Source organism: Corvus hawaiiensis, chromosome 2 (assembly GCF_020740725.1).
Source record: "Corvus hawaiiensis isolate bCorHaw1 chromosome 2, bCorHaw1.pri.cur, whole genome shotgun sequence".
NCBI lineage: Eukaryota > Metazoa > Chordata > Aves > Passeriformes > Corvidae > Corvus > Corvus hawaiiensis.
The window spans coordinates 109,101,485-109,123,946 of record NC_063214.1 but is presented as its reverse complement, the minus strand read 5'-3'; the positions used below and the strand labels follow the sequence as shown (position 1 = coordinate 109,123,946).

Here is a 22,462-nt window from a genome sequence, read left to right as displayed (position 1 = left end):
TGTAGCACCAAACTGATAGCTCCCTTTTTGCAAGGTTGCCTGCTAATCACTTAGTCCCTGACCCAGATGGTTGCAGAGATTCTCCCTTCCCAGGTGCAGGATTTTGCACTTCCCTTTGCTGAACTTCACAAGGGTCAATCAATGCATTGCTCCAGTCTAGAAACATCTCCCTCTACACAACTTGGCATCAGGTGTGAATTTACTGAGTAGTGCACACTGTCCTATCATCCAGGTAATTTAAAGACATAAAATGGTCCTGTCCTAAATATCAATCCCTGAAGACTATCACAGTGACAATCAACTAGATGCACATTGTACTGCTGATTAAAATCCTTTAAGACACATAGTCCAGGCAATTATCCATTCACCAGCCAAACATATCTCACCAATATGGCTATCAAGAAACCACACTGAAGGCTTTGCTGAAGTCAAAATACACAGGCTCCACCATGCTCCTCACTGTGAGTCATCTGGCTCATCACAGAAGGCAATCAGTTTCATCAGGCACAATATGCTGCTGGTAACTCCGTGCAGGCTGTTTCCAATCACCCTTTGACATTCAAGCACCAGCGCAGGACCTCCAAGAGGACTCACTCCATAAACTTTGTCATGCCCTTGCAAAGCTGCTATAGAGCAGCCACATGGTGATGTTGGCCCACTCCTCTGGTGCTCCTAGAGACTTCCCATCTGGACCATCTGGCTTGGGTATGCCCAGCTTGCTTGAGTGCTCCCTTACTCTGTCTTCCTCTCATCTGGGTATTGCCGCAAAGGAGACTGCAACCAGCCTCAAGAGCAGGAGAGTCTGAAGGCAGTCTTGCACAGCAAAAAAGGCAAAAAGGCACTGACTGCCTCCACTTTTTCCATGTCCTTTGTCCCTCACCTAAGTCACCTAAGTCCCTAGGTGGACTTAGTAGCAAGCTCCCAATTTGTTAAGTTTTCCTTTTTCAATTATTTATAGGAGCCCTTCTTGTTGTCCTTGACATCCCTTGCTAATTTAAACTCCAGCTGCTCTTCTGGTATCTCTCTGTTTTCTTATATTGCAGTAAATTAGATAAATTCATCCCATTGGTAGTAAGAAAAACTCTGAGGAAGAACTCAAGGGAGCCGTTTACACAAGGGAACTAGCCAAATGCATCTAAATCTTTCAAGACTTGGAAGCAGCAACCAGATGGAAAGGGACAATTTCCAGATGCCAACCCTCCATGGAAGATTTCAAATCCTCAAAGAAAACAGCTCATGGAAAATTCATCTTATAAGAGACATCAGAGAAAGAAAAATCATTGTTCTCTTTTGTTACTGTGCATCTCAAATCCTTTCTGAAACTCTGACTCTTGCTCTATATTTTTAAATCCCAGTGCACACTAATTACCAATTATATTTTAACATTCTGTCAGCACATTATATCTATTTTCACTTGGAAAACTTTTGGGTTTTTTTCCCATGGGGCATTAAGATAAGCACTTTATTAATTAAGCTGCCCAGAATTAAATGTGGATGATTGGGAGTGCTACCATTTCTGTCAAGTATGAAACATCATTGTTTGGAAAGATGTAAGACAGCTCCAAAAAAACCCCTATCCATGGTTGAGCACATATTCAAGGGACAAAGCACCGTGTCCTTCAAATCCTTGCTCTCTCAGGACTTCCTAGGAGAATCTTGGTGCGAACAAAATTTTGGAAAACAGTAGGGGTGTCCTCTTAGTCTTCACAATGAAAGACTACAATATTTCCAATATGCAAATATTAAAACCCTAGAAGAAGATGAAATGTGTTCTCAATCTTTTCTTTAAAGATTTTAGTTTGCTGCTAGGTATTAATTTTCATATTTCATGTGAACTGTGCTATAGCTCATAGAGGGTTCAACGCATTCACTGTCTTTGCTACAAGAAATTTGTGACATTTTCTCATTAAGTATATCAGGTATGAAAATAGCAGAAAGAGAAAACAGTGACTATCGAAGGAGGACTGGATGCTTGCCTTTTTTTCAAGTAACTTTCCAGACTGAGGTTGTCACTATAGAGCTAAGAGTAGAGTTCATATCAGCTGTCTTGCCAAAATTATCTCCTCTTGCCTTTGATGGCAAATGTTTTATCTCTTTTTCTTTTGAACTTTTTGCAGTGATGCATAAGGAAAGTGTTCCAGTTTCGCTTCATTTTCCACAAAACAAAGCACACACCTAATCACACATCTGCTGCTTGTTATATTAATGCCCTGAGCCAGCCTGGCTCCTCCTTTAGTCCCTGCCTTCAGGCACATTTCTCTTTCTGTGGCAGGGATCTGAGGCAGCAGGTCTTCAGCTGTGTTACAGCTTAAAATGGCAAATAGTCCATTGCTTTGTAGCTGTCCATTTATACATCCCTGTTGCAGTGGGGATCCTGCAACACGCATATACATCCCCTCTTGCACTGCTGTACATTGCCCCTGTGAAGTGCTCCTCTGGGATGATATGACAATTACAATCTTGATTTCCTACATCATGCATGTTTTTCTAGCTCCTGAAGCCTCTTCCCACATCAGCTTGAGAATCACCTTTCTGCTTCTCACTTCATGTGGTATTTTGGCTGATGCCCTCTTGCATTTAAACATTCAAGAGCTCTATCACAGTTTCACTTCTCTGTTTTGCCACACTTGAATCCTACCTCTTACATGTTGTCTGGATGCAGAGGGCAGGGCTCTTCCAGTTCCTGCACTACATAATTGTGATTAGTTAATTCCTGTGAGAATTATCTGGAAATTATTTCTAAATTCACACATACCAAAGCCAGCTCTTTTAGGAAGTAAATGTTCCTTCTAACTTGTATTTGTTGGTGATATCCACCCTCTGCACCAGCAGAACCAAGCCAGTCTTAGGCAGTCTTCATGTGCCTTCTGAAACTGTGGGAAATTTAACTCTGATGAGGAGACATTCAGTGTTTCTGTTCTTTCTTTTGGAGCCTCCCCCACTGTCCTCTTGACACCAAGGACATTTCACTCAATCACTCCAAGAGAAGGACCTGTCACCTTCAGTTCCACCTGATCTGTCTTTGTTTCCTGAGCTGTCACCTAATATAACACAAGCCCAACAAACTGATCTGGAAATGCCTTAAAACAAAAGTTTTCCACAGCAGGCATCAAACTCACATCAGCCATTATGGAAGCCCATATCTTCATGTGTGAAATCATCTCTCTCCAGCTAAAACATCCCTTGGTCCCTTGGGCACTCCTTTGCTCTGGAAGCTGGTCAGCACTTAGGTGCTTTGGTGCTGCCACATCTGCTGCTGGTGACCTGGACGTGGTATGGGTTGGGAGAAGGGGAACAGTGTGCCTGTGGTCTTGGTGCTGATGTAGACCTTCCCCCACCCAAGTTAAGCATTCTTCTTTTGGACTTCCTTTGCTTTTGGCAATGTAAACACTTGAATAATTTGCAAACACCAGTCCACTAAAAGTTAGGCTCTGAAAAGTTTTGACACTGGGGGACGGTTGAAAAAACTAGTTAGGGAACCATTATTATTGACAGAGAAGACAAAGCTAAATTTTGACCTAAATTTCTCCATCTAACATGTAACAGAGCAAAACTGGTGTGTATAGGGACAACTCTGGGTTCTGGATAGAAGGGAGCAAATACTCTTTCATGTATAAAAGCAGGCAGAGAGCAAGGCAGCATGTGAAGTCCCACATTTTTCAAGATTTCTGTGATCCTTTGCTCACAGGGGTGTGCCTGAGGGCCCTTTGATCCTCTGGTGCACCATGGGGAAGCCACTCTGTGTCTGCACCGTGGTGAAAGGCCCTGCTTGCAGGGGGCTTGCAGGAAGGGCTGTGTGAGTCGGCTGTGCTGCAGGGTCAGCACGCAGCAGGGCTGCAGGATAAGAGAGCAGCCCAGCCTCAGGCCTCCAGGTGGGATATGGCTGCTGGGGCAGGGAAAATGCTGCTGGTGCTTTGCTTAAGGGCTCTGATATGCACACCACTGGGGAGAGGGTGTAGGTAGGAAGAGGCTGTTGGAAAAATCCATCCAAAAGCCTTTAGGAGTGACAAGTCCCAAATTCCCAAATTCCCAAATTCCCAAAGTCCCAATACATACACATACACACACATACACTTCTCTTTTGTATGGAATAGTGTAGCGTCACCCCCACTTTTAACCAGACACCAATTGCTCCCAGTGATGCAGAAAGGCGGCCTTTTGCAGGAGTGCAGCTCCACACTCCTTTCCTTGGCTGTGCCTGTATAGCTCAGCTCTAAAGATGGCACTGGAGGGTTGCTTTGCAGCAGTAAGTACGGAAGGAACAAGAGAAGAACAGCAGACCCTGAAATTTAGGGGAAGACTGCAGCAGAGCAGCTAATCCCACTTGAAAGGATGGGCTCATGTCCAATTATAGGTTTTTTTCCAATCCCCTGGGAAAGCCATTATACTGATGGCAGTTGGATTGGTGCAGCTACGGCAATCTTGAAAGCATTTAAGATATCTTTGATTAAATGATATAGTGGACAAAGACTGAAATTGCTTCTCTAGCAAAACCCTAGCATGGATACTTTTTTAATTAAAATGAGCTAATATGATACTTTTACTTGTAAAATCACATGAAAGGGAGAAAACAAAAGTGAGGGATGTGAGAAAGGGAAAACACCCCTTTGTTTTCTCTACCGATTATCACCATACTGTTTTTAAAATTCCTTTGCTTCCCTGTGTAACCAGGTTGATTAAAATCCTCTAAAGAAATAAAACAGCTGCACAGACTTCCAAAATCGCATTCTTCTCTACTTCATGTGCATTGTATTCTTTTCAACAGCTTTGTTTCCAAATTATTCTTTTTCCTTCATTGCCTCTGAAAGTCTATTACTGGATTTATTAAAACAAAGCTGAATAAGCATGCTGAATACAGCCACAGTGATTGCCTCAACACATGTTGTTCGTGCAAGGACTAATGTGCAAGCAGGTTTGAGCTGCTGGCTGTCACTGAACTGAGGCAGAACAATAGAAAACCCAGCTGAAAGAATGAAATTGTTCACTAAAGGAAGATTCCATATTTTGCCCTTCTATCATACTCTGAAGAGCTGAAATAATTATTAAGCTGAAGTCAGACCATGATATTTTACTTCTGCCCAGGTTAGGAGGAGGAATGTTCCCATCTTGTCTCTAAAATCACCAGACACCTTTCCACTGTCGAAGGCTGGGATGAGGTAGTGCTTCCACATGCTGCTGCTGCAAGCTATACTTTCCAGGGAATTAGCTCATCTGGGGTGGCTTGGGAAGGGGGCACCCTGCTTGCTTCCCAGTCCTGCTTGGTGGTGATTTGCCTGGCTGTAGGAGGCAGCAGGAATAAGGAGAAGCTGGTGTGCAGAGCACAGCACACACATGCACTCACCGTGTGTACACACAGCGCACATGGGCGTCTGCACCCATGCACGGGAGCGAGGGTAGTGCAAGAGCCCTGGCAGGAGCCCTGCATGAATGCATGAGCCCTGGCAGCTGGGGAGGTGGCACACCAGTCCTCCTGCCACTGTCTCAGTGCTTGTGCAAACCACAGTGTGCCCAGTGCTTCTATAGACCTCTCCAGGCCAAGTGCTTTCCTGCTCCCTATTCCATTAGGTTTTCCACAGGCAGGCTTCCCTAAGGAGGCAGGATGTTTAACTGAGCGGAGCTATGCGTGATGCCGTGAAGAGGTGCATTGTACCCACTGCTAAAGTGGGAACTGGTGGTGGAACCAGGGAAGTGGTTGAGTCACCATCACTGGAGGTATTTAAAAGACCTGTGGATGTAGCATTTAGCAACATGGTTTAGTGGTGGACTTGGCAGTGTAGCTTAACCATCTTTTGCAGCCTAAGGGATTCTATGATTCCTCTCTGGGAAGCATAGGGGTGCCCTGTTTCCTGCCAAGCCCTCCCTCTGTGCTGCACTCCCCATAGTGGTAAGTTTTGTTCCTTGCTCAGCCCAGCGAGCAATTTGAGTCATCCCAAAACAGAGGCAAAGACACAGCTGCAGGCAGAGGCAGTTCTGCAGGGCTGTAACACTGCTGGAGTTTGCACAAGCAAGATGCAAGTGCTTTTATTACTGGCCTCAGTTAGCATGGTGGCTTGAGTCTTCCCACCTTTTTGACTTGTCCAAGAAATGTACTGTAATTTCTTGGTCAGTACAATAGATTTCTTTGTTTTGCTAGGCAAAATTTAATTTAATGGAAGGTACACAGCCAAGCACAGACTTTCTTCTTGCTGAGCAGCTTTATGTGCGAGTGGTGAACCACCCGTATCCTCCCCAGGCACCCTGCAGCCCAACAGCATCGACCTTGCCATGGGCACCAACAGCTTCCCCTGGCACTCCAGTAACACAAAACTTTTCTGCCTTATCATGAAGACATTTAGGAGAGACAAAAAACATTTACAGAGACAAAAATATTTATGACCTCAGCGTCATAAATAAGGCTACACTTAGTTCGATAGAACATATCAAATTTATTTTAATGATTAATAGAACCGTATCTGGAAAGGGCAAGTTGAAAAAGCTACTTTGCAATTCTGAAACAGTGATAAAATCACTCTTGAAATGTTTAAAAATATGAAAATTGAGTATCTGATAAACAAGAGCAAACAGAGTCAGTCCTATGCAAATGACTGAGGACAGGGCAGATTCTGAAAATACCAGAGGCTAGAAATTTCTTTCTTCTAGAAGAAACTGTGTGTCCCAAATAGTTTTAAATCAGCAAACTTTATGTGCTGTTATCCAGATGGAGTAAAATGCTGGCCCCACAGACATTAATCACTCAATGAACTCACTGAGGTCAGAGTTTTTACCCTGAGACTCAATTTTTTAAAAAATAATTCATATTTCTGACATTTTTATATACACTCACATAGCACAGACTTACGGACTTCCTGCATTGTGCCCATATATATAAATTCATTTATAGCAGTACTGGTACTATGTTTTGTAAAATGTTTTGTAAAATCTATTACTGATTTACAACTCTTTAGAGTTTCTAATTTCTCTGTCATCCTATTCAGACGTCACTCTGTATTTTGCTCTCTTCTCTTCAGTGCAAACCACTGAAGGCCCATTCTAGCAGAATGACATGAAAGCACACGTGTTGTGTGATGAAGAGCAGCCCTATTCCACAAAACACACAGATGTTTTTGAGATGCAGCATCACTGCATTGTTTCCCAGCACAGACCTATAAAAGCACCATTTTATTCATTTAAAATGCCATGATATGGAGAGTGGCTGATTCATATGGTATGTGTGCTTTGCTGAAAAGAAAAAAAAGATGTATAAAAGTAGAACTCAGTGGCAGAATTGCAAACACAGCCTTTTTGGGTGCTCTAGACACCCAAGAGAGAAAGCAAATAGCCCCTTAAGCCCCAGGGTTGATTGGGGTGTACTCTGAGAAGACATGGCTTTGTGACCCCCCCAAAGGACTGGGCTGTAACGCACACGTGCCCCAGGAAGTTACAAAGGCAGACAGGTCTCGTGCACTCAGGTTTTTCTCCCAGAAGAAATAATCTGTCAAGTTGTAAAGCATTCCCCTGACCCAGTTTGGCAACTTCATATCCTACAATAGTTTTTTATTTCTTATTGCATATCATGGCATAAATTCACATATTTGTGTTTCCCAAATTGTTGTTTTTGAGAAGGTAATTTTTTTTCCTGGTTTTACTCAAATATTCTCTTAGTGTCAAAGAGGTTGTAACACCATAATTTTTCATATTTCTATACTTAAATGTCTGCTACTCACATTTCAGAAGAGGACTATCCATATAAAACAACCTAACTGGTCATTGCTTGCAGCAGCACCTGTATGTTAAATACACTTTGTGGTAGAAAAAGTTTAAAATCCCCTTTGAAGCCTTTTCCCAAGCTTTGTTTACAGTTTGGACAGTAAATATGGATGTGATAAAGTGTTTAGAGACATGTATTATAATGTGCATCTCAGTTCACAACCACAGTTAATGCATCTGTGTATATGTCTAACCTCATACATAAAAGTGTTTCAGCTTTGGTGCTTGTGGATTATTAAAATTGTATCATTATATCTCTTTCTTTGATCACAACTTAGTGTAACACATTATCTTGATTCTCAGTAACTTCCAACTTTGATGTTATATTTAATAAAGTATAATGCTGTGCTGAGGAATCCCTCGGGTATGTTTAATTTCTTTTCTTTTTTATTAATATATATTACACTTTAAATGGGATTAAATTGTCTGATTAGTGAAGCAGGCTCTCACTGCAGCAGTTAAACCCTGAATTCCTCAGGGTGCTCTGTAGACATTGTTGAAACATCTTTCCAAGGTGCTGATAAGCCCATGAGAATTAAGCAAAACATTTCCCTTGTGCTGAGGCTGGTTTCATGCTCTGACCCCAACCTTTGCTTTGTTAATCCATCTTCCTGCACAGAAACCTTTGCTTTTGCCCTTAGAAATGTTGTAAGGCTGCACTGTAAAGTAGGAGACAGAACTGAGGCAGGATTTTGAAGACACCCTGCCACCCCAAACCCGAGAGCTGTGTGGAGAGTGGCCTGCACAGAGCTATGGCCTGCAAGGGGCTGCGTCACCACAGAGCATCATCCAAAATATGCACCAAGACCAACATCACCCATTGTCCCCACCAGGGGAAATTGCTCGATGCTCACAGGCTTGGCGCTGCCTTGAAATGGGCCAGTGCCACTGCTTGTGGCCACCCAAGCAGTGTCAGGAAACTTGGTCAGGGCTGAGCCCATGAAATGGAGCACTTAGCCCAGAAAAGCCCGGTGGTGATGTACAAGGCCCTGGCACAGTCCCTGTGCCCAAACAGCCCTGGAATAAGTGCTCGATCAAGCTCATGAAGTACATTGTGTGCTGAGCTGAAGAACAAACTCAAGCATGGCACAAGGACTATCCTATAAAAAACTCTTCTGGAAAATGCTTAAAAGCAATTGAAAAGCAAAGAGTGGGCTGAGATAGGCATGGACTTGGGGAAGAGGAGAAGAGGGAGGCTGACAGGCAGGCGGATCTTTTCTCACTCTTTTTTGTGCTCCAGTGGCTTTTGGTTGGGACAGCTCTGCCGCCTGCCCTTCTGCAGTTTTTACAGCATCCAGCCCTCATCCCCAGTAGTTCATCAGATTTCATTTTAATTGCCTCCAGCACGGTAATGAGGGCAAGTGGAGCCTAAACTCTGGCTGACGATGCCTACACAACTCTCTGAGAGAGGAGGTCCTCCCTAGCCTGTCAAGCAGTAAAAATAGTCTTGAGAACCTGGGGCCACATCATTGTGCTCTTTATTACATCTTATTAAGCCTTATACTAACCCTTATACTTCTATATTATAAAAGTAATTCTCTAGAGTTGGACAGTGCCAAGCCAAGCAGATTTTGCCATACTGCAAACATAGGAAAATTCTTCATCACTTTGGCTTTATTGGCTAACACAATTGTCTTTAACAGTCAATCAATGTACTATGCAAGTAGAAAAATTCAAATGTACAGTAGACTGACCAGTAAATAAAAATCAGATTTAAAAGACTTAAACAGAAAAGACCTCTTAAATCACTATAGTTCTGCCTCTTGAGTTGTCAGGCTTTTAACATTTCACTGACAGATACATATATATAAAACATTGTTATGAGATATACTTCCAAGCCTGTAATTCAATAATACTCAATGAAAAGTTATATGCAAACTCACCTGATTATTTGATAAATAATTCAACCAATTAGTGACATGATAGCGTTCCTACCTAAAGAATAGTGAAGTCCCCCTGCACAGGGTACGAGTAAGAGTTTTACAATGCAGCTCAGTTTTTTGGTCTTTCAGTGTCCAGACCCAGCTTGGACATCACTTATGTACCTAAGCAGTTTACACAGGTGAATAGCACAGCTGCCTTTTCAGAGAGCTAAGTCTTCCACAATATGATCAGCAGAAATACTGTCAGTATATAAGCTGGTGTTTTAGCATTTCAGGCTTAATCAAAAAAAAGGAAGACTAGACTAGATGAGACTAGACTAGACTAGGTTTCCATATTTCTAGGACCTGAAGAAGGAGGTATGGGACAGGAGTAGAGGCTGTTTCTTTATGTCTACACAGTAGAAAAATACCTCTTCAGATTTACAAAGGTAAAAATGTTTAATTCATAGGTGACCCTTCCCCTCCTGGTCACTGAAAAAGAAGTAGATTACTGAGCCAAAAGGAAGAAACATTTCACAACATTACTGACAATTAAGTAAAATAACAATTTTAAAGCTCTGGGAAAAGGGTATATGTGGTGAAGGATTTGTTTGCATAGACAAAATAAGTGAACCTGAGAGCAACGCAGGAAGGCACTGCTGGTATAGACCCAGGAGGCACAATACAAAACCAAAACACAGCCAGGTGGTCTGATAAAACAGAGGCAATGGGAAGAGCCCTCACAAACCATCACTGATGTCTTGACTGTCTTTGATGATAAAAGTTTTAAGAAGTTGTTAAATTACCTTCTGCTTTGCTTTCCATATGGTACCTAAGTAGCTTATTCAAAGTGAACTGTAAATTGCATGATCAACTCTTTGGTTTGTGGTAAAAAGCAGCAGGTGAGGCAGGCCAGGGTCCTTGTGTGGACACAGGCAAGACCTAAACCTCAGACACTGAGAACCTGAGTCAACAGCAAGGTTTTCCTGAACTGGGATACTACTGATGAATGTACCAGTCAGCAGTAGGGACTTCTGGCTTTCCTGGCAGCGTGTGGGTGCTCTCTCAACTGCCAAAATCAGGGTACAAAATCTGGTCATACCCTCTCTTCCTCTCTCCTAGTGCATTGATCCCAAAACACCCATCTCCCTACTATCCCCCAGCCCAGAACCTGCCCCCTGCCTGCTGCAGGCGATGGCCTAGTGAGGATGAAAGAGTTTGGAGTGTTTCCTGTGCCGTTGGGAATATGCACACCACAGTTCAAAAATCCCTGGTATTAAACATGAAAGATGTGAACCTAGCAAGGAGCAGGAAGAGTGACATTTAAGGCAAGAAACATCAGAGATTTTAGAAAAAATTGCCATCCAGTACGGAGAAACAACTTCATAAATCACAGAATGACAGAATCTGTCCCACTGGAAAATAACCACAAGAGAGGAATTCTTGCAAATGCATTTCTGATTTGAGAGATAAAATTAGAAAACCCAAAGTTGACTGTTGTGAAACCATCTTTGCATAGTCCAGTAATTTAGAAAATTCAGGTAAGTGCTTGAATGGATGTCCTGACTTTTGTGAGGACAACAACCATATTGGTACTATCTTTAATGGGACCAGGATGTCAACCCTGAACTTTGTGCAGTTGATCCAAAGCAGCCAACATCAAGTCATGTCAGTGCTCATAGGAACACAGTAATGAAGTCAGTACAGTACTCAATTAAGGAACTTTCTCATTAGCAGGCAAACAGTATCCCTTTGCTGAAGACCCATACCTGCTTGTTTGAGGAAAAGTTCTATGAAAATCCTGCCATCACAATTTATGTGAAAAGTACCTCCAGGAAAAAAATCTCGTAGTAGCAATTCAAATGATAAACTTCAATCCATGGAACTCAGGAAGTGAGTTGGCATGAAGGACGGAAAAATGCTTTCTTCTTAAGAAGACTTTGACTTTTTCAAGGAAAAAATTGATAAAAGAATGTTCTGGTCCCAAATCACAATATTTTGTTTCTGAAAAGTGGCAACAGAGCCTTGAGGACAGGAATGTCTGCTTCCTTCACTCTGGAAGGTAGTTTGAGATCCTGTCTTTCCCATAAATTATGCTTCCATTATGTCCCCCTTCTTTCTAAAGACACGTAGGAAAATAACCCAATTTGCTTCAGTTACTTAGCTTCAATAAACCTTCCTCCACCATGATTGTTGGACAATCATAGAATGATTTGGGTTGTAAGGGGCCTTAAAGTTCATCTAATTCCAACCCCCTGCCATGAGCAGAGACACCTCCTTGCACTTCTACCAGGTTGCTCAGAGCCACATCCAACATGGCCCTGAACACTTCCAGGGATGAGGCATCCACAACTTCCCTGGGCAACCTCTTCCAGCGCCTCAGCACCCTCACAGTAAAGAACTTCCTCCTGCTGTCTAATCCAAAACTACTTTCAATTTAAAGCCATTCCCCCTTCTCCTGTCCCTACATGTCCTTTTAAAAAGTCCCTCTCCATCTTTCTTGTAGACTCCCTTCATGTACTGAAGGCTGAAATTAGGTCACACCGAAGCCTTCTATTCTCCAGGCTGACCAATCCCAAGTCTCTCAACCTTTCCTCATAGGAAGGGTGGTCAATCCCTCTCATCGTCTTGGTGGCCTCCTCCCCCTTCCCTTGACCTGCTGCCCACACTGCTCTGGATGCAGCCCAGGACACTGTTGGTTTTCTGGGCTGCAAATGCCTGTTGCTGGGTCATGTCCAGCCTCTCACCCACCAGCACCCCCAAGTCCTTCTGGGCAGGGCTATTCTTGATCTGTTCATCCCCAGCTTTTGTTGATACCAGGAGCTGCCCATACCTGGGTGCAGCTGCTTGCACTTGGTCTCGTTAACCTCATGAGATTCCCATGGGCCACTTCTTGAGCTTGTCCAGGTCCCCTTGGATGCCATCCCATCCTACAGGTGTGGCAACCACACCACTCAGCTTGGTGTTATCTGCAAACTTGCTGAGGGTGCACTTGATCCCTTAATCTGTCATTAATGAAGATATTAAATGACACTGGTGGCAGTAAGGACCCCTGAGGGGCACCACTTGTGACTGATGTCCATTGAGACCCTGAGCCATTGACCACAACCCTGTGGATGTGACTGTCCAACCAAGTTCTTATCCAACAGTATGTGACCAATCATTGTAAAAAAGTTTGTCTTACTAACATTTCTGTACTGATAAAATTCAAGCATATAAAAAAAATATATTTTGTATATATATATATATATATATATATATAAATAGATATATATATATAAAAGTATATACACACAGAGACCAATATTGATTTGCGGGAATTAAATCAGTCTAAAGAAACTCCTTTTGAAATAATTACACCGTGTAAAAATGAAATAATGCACAAGGTATAAATATATGCCACTTATATAGGTACCTTTCTGTTAGGAAAAAAAGAGCTGTGTGTGCATCCTCCCCCACCTCCCCATCTGACCTCTCCCAGTAATAGTTATGTGTTAAAATCTTTCTGCTGAAATAAAAACTTTTCATTAATATTCTTAAAAATCAAATTGAAAACTCAACTGGTCTGTATTTTTAGTGTGTTTTTAAGTCCTCTACTCCTAAATTGCTCTTTTTATCCAGACAAGTCAAATGATGCTGGTACTCTGTTTTTCTGTCACATACTCTTTCCTTAAAATCACAAATCATTCTGCCCCATCCAGAACATGAGGGCAAACATGCACACTACTTGCAATACCCTGTAAGACCCAGACACTATAAAATCCATCATTTAAATCTGGTATAGTATTTCTGGCTTAAAAAAAATAAATGCAGATGAAGCTATCTTCAGCCCAAGGTAAAAACCATCCCCTGGGAAAAAACTGCCTACAGTGTAAACCGGAATAAATGCTGCAATATTTATGAGAATAGTGGTGCTGGGAATCCCCTCTGAGAGCCTCTGATTTTCACCATACATACATTTCACCATTCACCATATCATAAGATGTTCTAAAATTAGAAGAGGCCACAATCTGACAAGTATCCTTTATGTTTTAGTCCTACAGATGGATACCATGAGATACTTTCTCAGCTTGAAACTGTTCCAAAACCAGAGGCACTAATCTGACATATTAAACTGAATTTATATAAAGTCTTGTGTCTTTACATCATGCCACATCATTTATGGCATGCTGGGCTGTGACAGCTTAAGTTATGAAAATGCAGTATCACACAGCAGATCAGAGCTGGCTTTATAGCAGGGCTCATGAATTTCTTCATCCAGAAAGAATAAATTTTGTGTGGGAACATTCTGCATAGAACCCCTGCAGAGCAATAGATTAAAACTGGATTTTAGCATTTACCTCTAGCTCAACTATAAATCAGGAATTAGAATTGATAATGGCAGTTATCCATCAACAGCAATGCAACTGCAGATGAACCGGAGTAGTTTTATGGTTAAAAGGAGTTACTTTTTATTATTATCCTTAAAGAAAAGCTCTTCTGTTTGGAATGTTCCTAGTCTCTACATAGGGAGTGATTAGATCCATACAGATATCAGCATGGATCACAAAGATGCATTTGAAGTAACACCTCTCCAGATTCCAGACTGTTACTCTGACACTGTAGCAATGGGCTTGAGCAGTTCACATTGCAGACTCCTCCCAAGAGAAGAGCTGCAAGGGACAGCTACCAGAGCCGGCAGGACTCTGCCCCGCGGTTCATCGTCGTGTTCGCCGGGCAATGGAAAGCTTTACGGAACTCTTCAAAGTTGCTCATGGCTCCGATTACTCTGCAAAGAGAAAAGTGATGAGAAAAGTGATGGACATGCAGGTTGCCTTCTGTCAAACACTACAGGTCTGCAAGTGTTTCAGTGTTTTCACTTCAGGCTGAATTTTCAGGCTTTCACGTAATTTTTTCACAAATAAAACCGAAAGGTACAGAAGAAGGGCTCCCAGTTAATATGAAGAAAATCTTATTTTGTTTCATGCTTTGAGAAGCATCTTGCTTTGCTAGAAATGTGATGAAAAACAAATGCATTTTGTGATATCGTGCCCTTTAGAACAATTTTCTAATGTGACCCTTGGCAGCAGAGGTGGGAGATAAGCAGTAGCTGTGCACAGTGGAATCCTTCTTCCAGCCCTGCCAGACAGCTGCAGGGCAGCAGGCAGGGGATGTAAGCACACACCGGGGTTGTGCTGGCAGTGGGGTTGTACTGGCAGTGGTTTCATGTGGCTCTCAATTCTCGTAACAGCACGCTCTGTCCACCCACACCCACACACACCCACACCCACCCACTGAGTCCCTGGGACTTTGCAGTCTCAGGGGGCAATTAGAGACTCTTGTTGGGCAGCTCAGCCTTGCACCTATGAGCACCTCAACTCATCTGATATTTTGGAAATATATTTTCTGAGCCTTCTGCCCTGACCAGCTCCCAAGCCCTCTTGCTTCTACCACAGGTGGTGGGATACTGAAAGAGCAGCACATCCCTGCCTGACCCAAGCTGGACTATGTGTCTCCATCCCAGACTGGCCCCTTCAGGCATAGGGGAAGAGCTTGCTCTTTGCATGCAGTCATCCTTGGCTCCTGCTTTCGTGTCTGCATTATGTGATGTGGTCAGAAACTATTATTTTACCTCTGCTAGATTGTGATTTTGTTGTTTGCTGCTTTTTCCTATGCTTTTAATCATCTTGTAATTTGCTAACTCGAAACTTGCAATGGTGTTAAAGAGTTTCCTGAGTTAAGAGCAGGAAAGTATCTACTGTGATATTAATTGTATACCTTTCCTTTGTTATGCTGTGAGGAGGCATTTTTCTATATTGCAGACAATCAGCTTCTCAGTGTAGCTCAGCATGGTAGAAAACATTCTTATTACATTGATTAGACTTTCTGTAAGAAAATTTGCAGTCATCTGGCACAAAAATGTCTAAAGGTCAGTTTTGTAGGGAGGATTACCAAATGAGGTTAGGCTGCAAATAAGAAATACAGCTTTACTGTAAAAAAGCTGCAGATACATATTCAGGGACTGGAACAGCGAGAGCTGGTCATGCAGAACTGCTGCTGATGTTGGTGGGAGTTCTGCCTGCCATGCCAGGGATTTCAATCTGAAATTGGCATTCAAAAATAGCAAAGACACATGCTAATATTGAAAATCTGCCAATTAAAAAGAAATAAACCCAGAATTTATCCAATGAAAAGATCTTTATGTATGCATGCATGCCACTTTTCTACCCATGGTTTGATACTGCCACACATTAACTAAAATCAGAGTGGGCTGTCTGGATTTCGTCCCACTGAATTACAGTAGAGACACCTTTCCCTAAGCAGGTCACCCTGGCCTCCCTTGGTAATCAATAGAAAGATATATTTGCAGAGTCTAAGTAATTTAAATTTATTACCTGCTGAAAGATTATTTTTATATATATTTAGTTCTAAAATGCCATTTCCTTTTTGACTGTGAAGAGAACCTGGTGTGAAACATTCAGATGCACACACCTGTGTTCAAGATGTGTTGCTCATTTCTATAGTTTTTATTGTTACCTTTTATGATTACTTTTAAAAGGGCTGTTTGAGCTTTTTGGACAGAAAGAGCTGTCAGCGTGGGAGCTAGCTGTATTGCAGTTATGCTCATAATGGTCTTGGGACATAAATGAAATCCAGTTGGGAGAAATAGATAATATAATTTGTTAGCCCAGCTGATATGATTTGCAAGAGAAGACAAGCACCAGTTCTTCAGTTTCAAAACAGAAGCCAGTTCTCAGTATCTCACTCAAAAACTAAGAAAAAGTTTTGTCTTTATTTTCTAGATCTCAAATTAATAGAAACGTCTCTGAAATTTTCTTTCATAGCTTGATGCCTTCAGGAGTTTTCCTAATAAATACTCTATCCCTAGAGTTCCCTGTATATTTTGAGATTTGCACCATCTCATGGGAATGTAGCTATGTAATGATTCAGAATATAAATATACATATAGGTAAATAAACCTGAGGACTTTAAAAGACAGCAAATGGTTATTTTTGCCAAAATCTTAACAAGAGTAGGAATTATGAAATTAATATCTCTGTAGGCTGAAGGTCAGCCTGATACTCCTGTCCTCATTGTCATTGTATTTTAACATTGTATTTTCAATGTTAAAAGGCACACAGATTTGCATACTGTACTACTTTTACCCTCACTAGCTGGTATAAGACTCTTTTAGTCAACAGAAACTGGTAGGATTCTCTAGAAGGCAAATAATCCACTGTATTGTATGAATCAGCTTGTGGAGTTAACTTCCTTTGTCCTTATAAAGAGGCAATGTAGTACTGCACCCAGTTCTTAGTTAAGTAGATGCAACCAACAGGAATCCCAACAAAACCAACATGTTATTGGTCACAAAAACTCTGTGAAGAAGCAGAGAAATAAACTCTGGCTTCCTAATTCTTATGTGGTTCCCCCCTTCCCGTGGCAGGGAGTTCATGAGTGTCTGTGGTGAGGGAAGCCTGGGGAAAGCCTTTTGCCAAGGACAGACACTCTCTGTTATGGCTGGACTGTCACTGCTCCTTCAAGAAAAGTGTCACTTGAATGCCAGCAGAAGAGTTTGGTCTTGAACTGAGCTTACAGGGCACATTTTGCCTTGCATTATCAATATAATTCAAGGTAGAGACTTACAAGCTTTCAATGAACTCAGACAGATTAAACCAAGGACCCTCCTTATATTCACTGTTTGCTAAACTAGAATTGCTTCGGGAAAGAGATAGATGAGGCATTTTAGGTACTCAAGCCATGATGACAGGACATCACAGGGATCACAGTGTGTTCTGGTTCAAATGCTTTTGAAGGTAGATGCAAGCTCCTCAATTTTACAGAAGACCATTTGTAATAGTGAAAGAAGCTAATAAAACCAATTCAATTTCCATCTAAACCAAGAGCACAGTCCAATTTTGTGTTTGCTCTTAACCCCCTTTTAAAATGCTAAATTTCTGCACTTCTGTTCTGCAGTGATTGATTCTGTATGTACACTGAGGAAATACTTTGTTTGCACTACCTGAACTGAGGAGGGCTGTGAGCTCCAGTATATATTTGCTCCCTCGCCGATTCTGGTCTAAAGGAGTTGCATCTTACCTAATAAAATAAAAAAAAAACAGAAACAGGCACATTATCTGGGATGACTTTGTATGTAAAGCAAAATGTAAAGTCACTGTTCTTAAGATGCCTATTACTTATAGAATGCATAACATGGAAAGACACCATAAATTCCTACTTTGTTTCACCTTTGCCAATATGCAGTTTCCTGTTGGTATGTTCTCTTGTTTTTCAAACCCCCTGATGGATCCAGTGCCCACCCACTGTTTTTCTCTACACACACTTTCCCATCATCTAACCACAGTCACTTTACTAGTTCTTTTGAAGTTCTCTATAATGGTAGCTTGTCTTTCAGCTTGTGCTGCATCATCTCACACCTTAATAATTACCAAACATACTTCTTGGTCTCAAAGCTATGTAATGTGTATAAAAGGTACACATAATAATGCTTATCATCTCTACAATTGCAGCTATATTAGCTGGCATAGTTATTCCATGTTGGAATGTCAGTTTCTTTTGAAATTACACATTTTCCACATTTCCATCAGTGGTCCCCAGTTCCCTGCTCCTGATAAGATACTTAACCAAATCATAACTGACCACAAAACAGGGCAGATAGAATATTTGCACAACTGAATAATCCCTCTTACGCTGTATCCATTGCATGAAAAATCTCCTTTAAACTGCCTCTACCTTACGTAAGTCTCTACATTAAATGTTCCTGTCAACAAAATCCTTTAAGCCAGATTGCCCAAAGGATTTCAGTGGACTTCAGTGCAATTTTTTCTGACTAAGCACAGCTCTGACAGTTTAAATAAGGCTGTTGAGTGTCTTGAGCTCTGTGGATATGGGCTGAGCTTGAGGGTACCTTGCATACAGTGCTCTCATTGTGCATGTGCCTCCCCTGTGAAGGACCACTGGACATATGATTCCTGCAGTGGTCCTATAAGGCCCCCAGATATTCCCTATAGATTCAAAATTTATTTGGAGAAAAAGTGCCACGAGGCGAAACTTAATTCAGCATAAATGACCAAAGTGGAATATTTTCTTTGCTCAATATTGTCAAACTGAAACAGCCATAGGCCCACAGACTGCTACACTGACTCTCAGCAGAGAAATTATTTTCGGCCAGGACTGCTTGCATTGGGTCTTGTTTTTTTCAGTTTGGCATGATTCATTCCTTCAACTGGTGGCAAAGTTTTATAGCCTGACTTTCCTTCTCATGTAGGGAGTTTCTCCCAATCTGGTTACCCAAATGAATAATTTCTGATCCTCTCCCTTGCTCTATGTTTTTCTAAAAAACTCGCATCTCTTATCAAAGTTTTGTTACAGCATATTTAGTGACAGATGGGAAAAAATAAACTAAGTCTTTCTTCACTGCTGCTTATTTTCCTTGAACAACATACACAGTAACAAATGGTGGTGGGACACTTTTAACAGGAGTTTGTGGTGGAAGCAGTCATAAACTGCTGTGTATTGCAAGCACCAGGAATCTGGGAAGTTAAAATTGAAGGAGGTTGAGGAGTCAATAAATGCAGGAAGACCCTTTTAGTGGAGGGAAGTAGAAAGAAAAAAGAAAGTTTCTGTGACAACACTGTGCAAAACCAAGAATATTTTCAGCAGTACTGGCACCATGGGTAGTTGAGGACAAAGAGGGAAAGAAAAAGAAATAATTATTGTGGGAGAAGTCTCTGCTTATACTCTCAAAAGTCTGTGTTTGGGTGATGCAGATTGTTGAAACCAGGCAGGCTCATATCTGCACTGCACATTGTTCCGGTTAACACATGGGGATTTGAAACACATTTGCACTACTCACATGGGCATAACTGAGAAAGAAAAGCTGGTTGTGTGTGAACTCAAGGCCTGGCAGTAAAGGCTCTTCTTCTCCTCCCCTCTTTTCTGTAATCCATTTCCTGTATGCCTGATAAGAAAGCGATACTAAGTGCCTTTCAGCAACATGAAGATTACCACAACTTCTTTTTCTTTTTTTAATAATATGATGTTTCAGATATTTTTCATCTACTTACCCTGAAAGCTTCTCGCAGACCTCCATTGTCTGCAATGTTTTCTGCCAAAGTCCTCTTCCCTTTCACCTTGGCAGAATGAAAGAACATCAGTCATTTGACCCATTTCTGAACTTCCTACTCGATCAACTTCAAAAGGAGGAGAAAAAGTAAAACAAGGCAAGAACAACCTCAGTCAATTTCATCCATCTTTGGTTAAGAAAACTGGGTTTCAATGTGAAAACTGCCAGTAAAAAATTTTCTGTGATGAGTTATCCTGGCTCTGGCCCTAGATCTCTGTAGCACAAAATATGGCAGATAGAATGCACTTAAGAATCCAGTCCCTGATCTTTGAGCTGAGTGTCAGTAATTTTCCCCTAAGGACTGTTTATATCTGGTGACATGTGAGATCCAGTAGCCTCTTTCTTAAACTTTTATCTAAAAGGTTATATTTATTTCTCTACATAACTCTCAATATACTACTGGGATGCTAAAATAACTTCTAAGTCATAACACAAATAACTGTAATTAAAAATAACTGTCAGAGACAGAATCAAAATTGATAGTACATTCAATGCTCTAAAAATATCTGCAAAGGAGATTCCTGTTGCTTCTCCTGGGTATTGATTCCAAGATCAGGAGCAATAGCAACCAGAACATGTTGTGGGAAACAGCTCTATATAAACTTTGTGAGGAAACTGGTCTCCTGGCATTACCAAGTGCAGTATCATTACAAAGAAATCCTAATTTCTGCTGAAGTAGCATTATCTCTACTCACCCAGCCTACTAAGGTCTTTGTGTTACCAACTATAATTGTAATTAAGCAGTTTTACTCTCTCCTGTGCCTCAAATAGGCAAGATAATTGAGCACAGTTTTGAGCAGGGCTCTGAAGGTCAATGCTGGCTGCAGCCATCAGCTCTCCCGTGCCACAGGGATCAGTAGGGTAGGGTTGGCATCAGGACTCAGTTTCAGGATGGCAAAAGACGGGAAAATGGAGAAGAAGAGGTAAAAAGACCAAGGGAATCGCCAGGTACTTGTGCTCAGCCCCACACTCGGTGCAGATGAGCACCCAGATTGGACTCGGGACATCTTACTTGATGCCTTGGGTACAGTGTTACAGGAAAAATGGGAGCCACGGAGGAAAGTGCAACCCTTTCCTGCTAGCTCTCCCCTGCCCTCAGGAGGCTGGAGATGGAGGTGAGAGAGAAGCTTTTAGGACAAAAGGTGCTGGGACAGCAGGGAACAGGCACACATACCAGCTGCCTTTTCCCTAGCCTTCCTACTTGCACATTTTCTTCACAGTGGGCTTGTGACAGAGACTGACTTAGAGCATAAGATGAGAGTAACCTAACAGTGGCACAGGGCCACAGGTCATCTGAAAAGTGGAAGAAGTCTTTCTGCTGATCTCAGGCAGCTCTGGATCAGGTATTTGAGACTACTCTGCCCAGACAGTTTGTGGCAGGGCTCAGGGACCACGATAAGCCCTTTATTCAATGAGATGACTTTATGTGATTATTGCACTCTGGAGCTATTTCTATATCCACTTTTTCTTTCATTAGGCTTCTGTTCTGGAGACATTTTTATTGCATACTAGATGAAAAGGAAGAAGAATAAATAGGTTTCTTGATCCATGAAAAATATTCATATAAGGGTAAAAAACCTGCAGAATATTGATGTAAATGACAGAACAAAATGACAATAAAAAAAAAGGTCTTTGCTTGCATAGCTCTTCATGCAAAAGCTATAAAATATGGCAGAAAATTGGAAAATTCTTCTATCATTTAAGAAGTGCTTTCGGTTATCCTGTGGAAATAGAAGGAATGGGATGACAAGGCTGTGGGTGATAGGATCTCTCCAGTAAGCCCATCCATGGACTTCAAAGGCAGTATCTACGCTGGAGAGGAAATTCAGACCTACCTCATCTCAAGAGACAGTGGAAAAGGCAAAGGAGATGGCCAAGCCAACGGCAGTGACATGGGAAGGGCTCAGCCCCATCCTTGGGGAAGCTTTTATTGATCTTCGAGTGGCATTTTTGTAATGACAGTTTTGTCCTACAGATATTCAGGAATGAGCCTGAGAATTTTGATTTGTAACTTAGCTTATTATGAAGTATTTAAAGTCTGAGTCGCTGGACTTCAGACTGGACCACAATACGGCTTTGTTATCTCCAAGACCAGCACAAACAAGCCTGGGAAAAGTGCTAGAATTGTTGATGAGCATTTCATGTGGCCTTGCTATTCTGAAAAGGTAAAGATGTAGTAGTATTTCTAAAATGTAGGTAGAGGTGTTAGAATTGAGTGGGGACTGGAATATGTGTTTTATCCTGAAAACTAAGATTACAGTTGTGTCCCAGACAACATTACTGGAATTTCAGCTATTCATTTCTGAAGGTCTGCAATTTATCCTGTTTATCCTCATTTTGGACACACAAATACATGTACACATTTTCAGGGAAGCCCATACCTCTGACAGACAATGAAACAGAAACCATTCCCTTGCACTTTCTTTCTCAATCCTTTTCTAGGAGCTACTGCTATCATGTTCCCTTGATTAAACATACAAATGGGGTCTGTGTGCACACACGGAAGAAATAGCAAGAGTTGAATATGAAATAAAGTAGGGCTTATGCATCCATTTTATAGCTGCAATAAATAACAGGCAGAATTGTTAAAGGAATCTATAAAACATGCTATTATATTCTTTCTAAAAGAGTGATTGCTCAGTTTTCATTACAAACCTCATCTTGAGAAGACATTTAACGTGCTCACAATAATTAGACCAGCCCTGCTGAGTGGCTTCATCCTCTTCCT

General features: G+C 41.6%; 1 protein-coding gene across 1 annotated transcript in view; it reads right to left on the bottom strand.

The window, feature by feature from the left end:
- Positions 1 to 12,885: 12,885 nt before the first annotated feature.
- PHEX (phosphate regulating endopeptidase homolog X-linked) overlaps positions 12,886 to 22,462 on the bottom strand; it is a 98,279-nt gene continuing 88,702 nt past the window's right edge. The window contains exons 19-22 of the mRNA XM_048287894.1: positions 19,676 to 19,741; positions 19,465 to 19,569; positions 17,611 to 17,687; positions 12,886 to 14,376 (exon numbers count right to left, since the gene is read on the bottom strand). Of these exons, the coding sequence (XP_048143851.1) occupies positions 14,274 to 14,376; positions 17,611 to 17,687; positions 19,465 to 19,569; positions 19,676 to 19,741 (351 nt within the window). The 3' untranslated portion in view covers positions 12,886 to 14,273. The remainder of the gene's footprint in view (positions 14,377 to 17,610; positions 17,688 to 19,464; positions 19,570 to 19,675; positions 19,742 to 22,462) is intronic.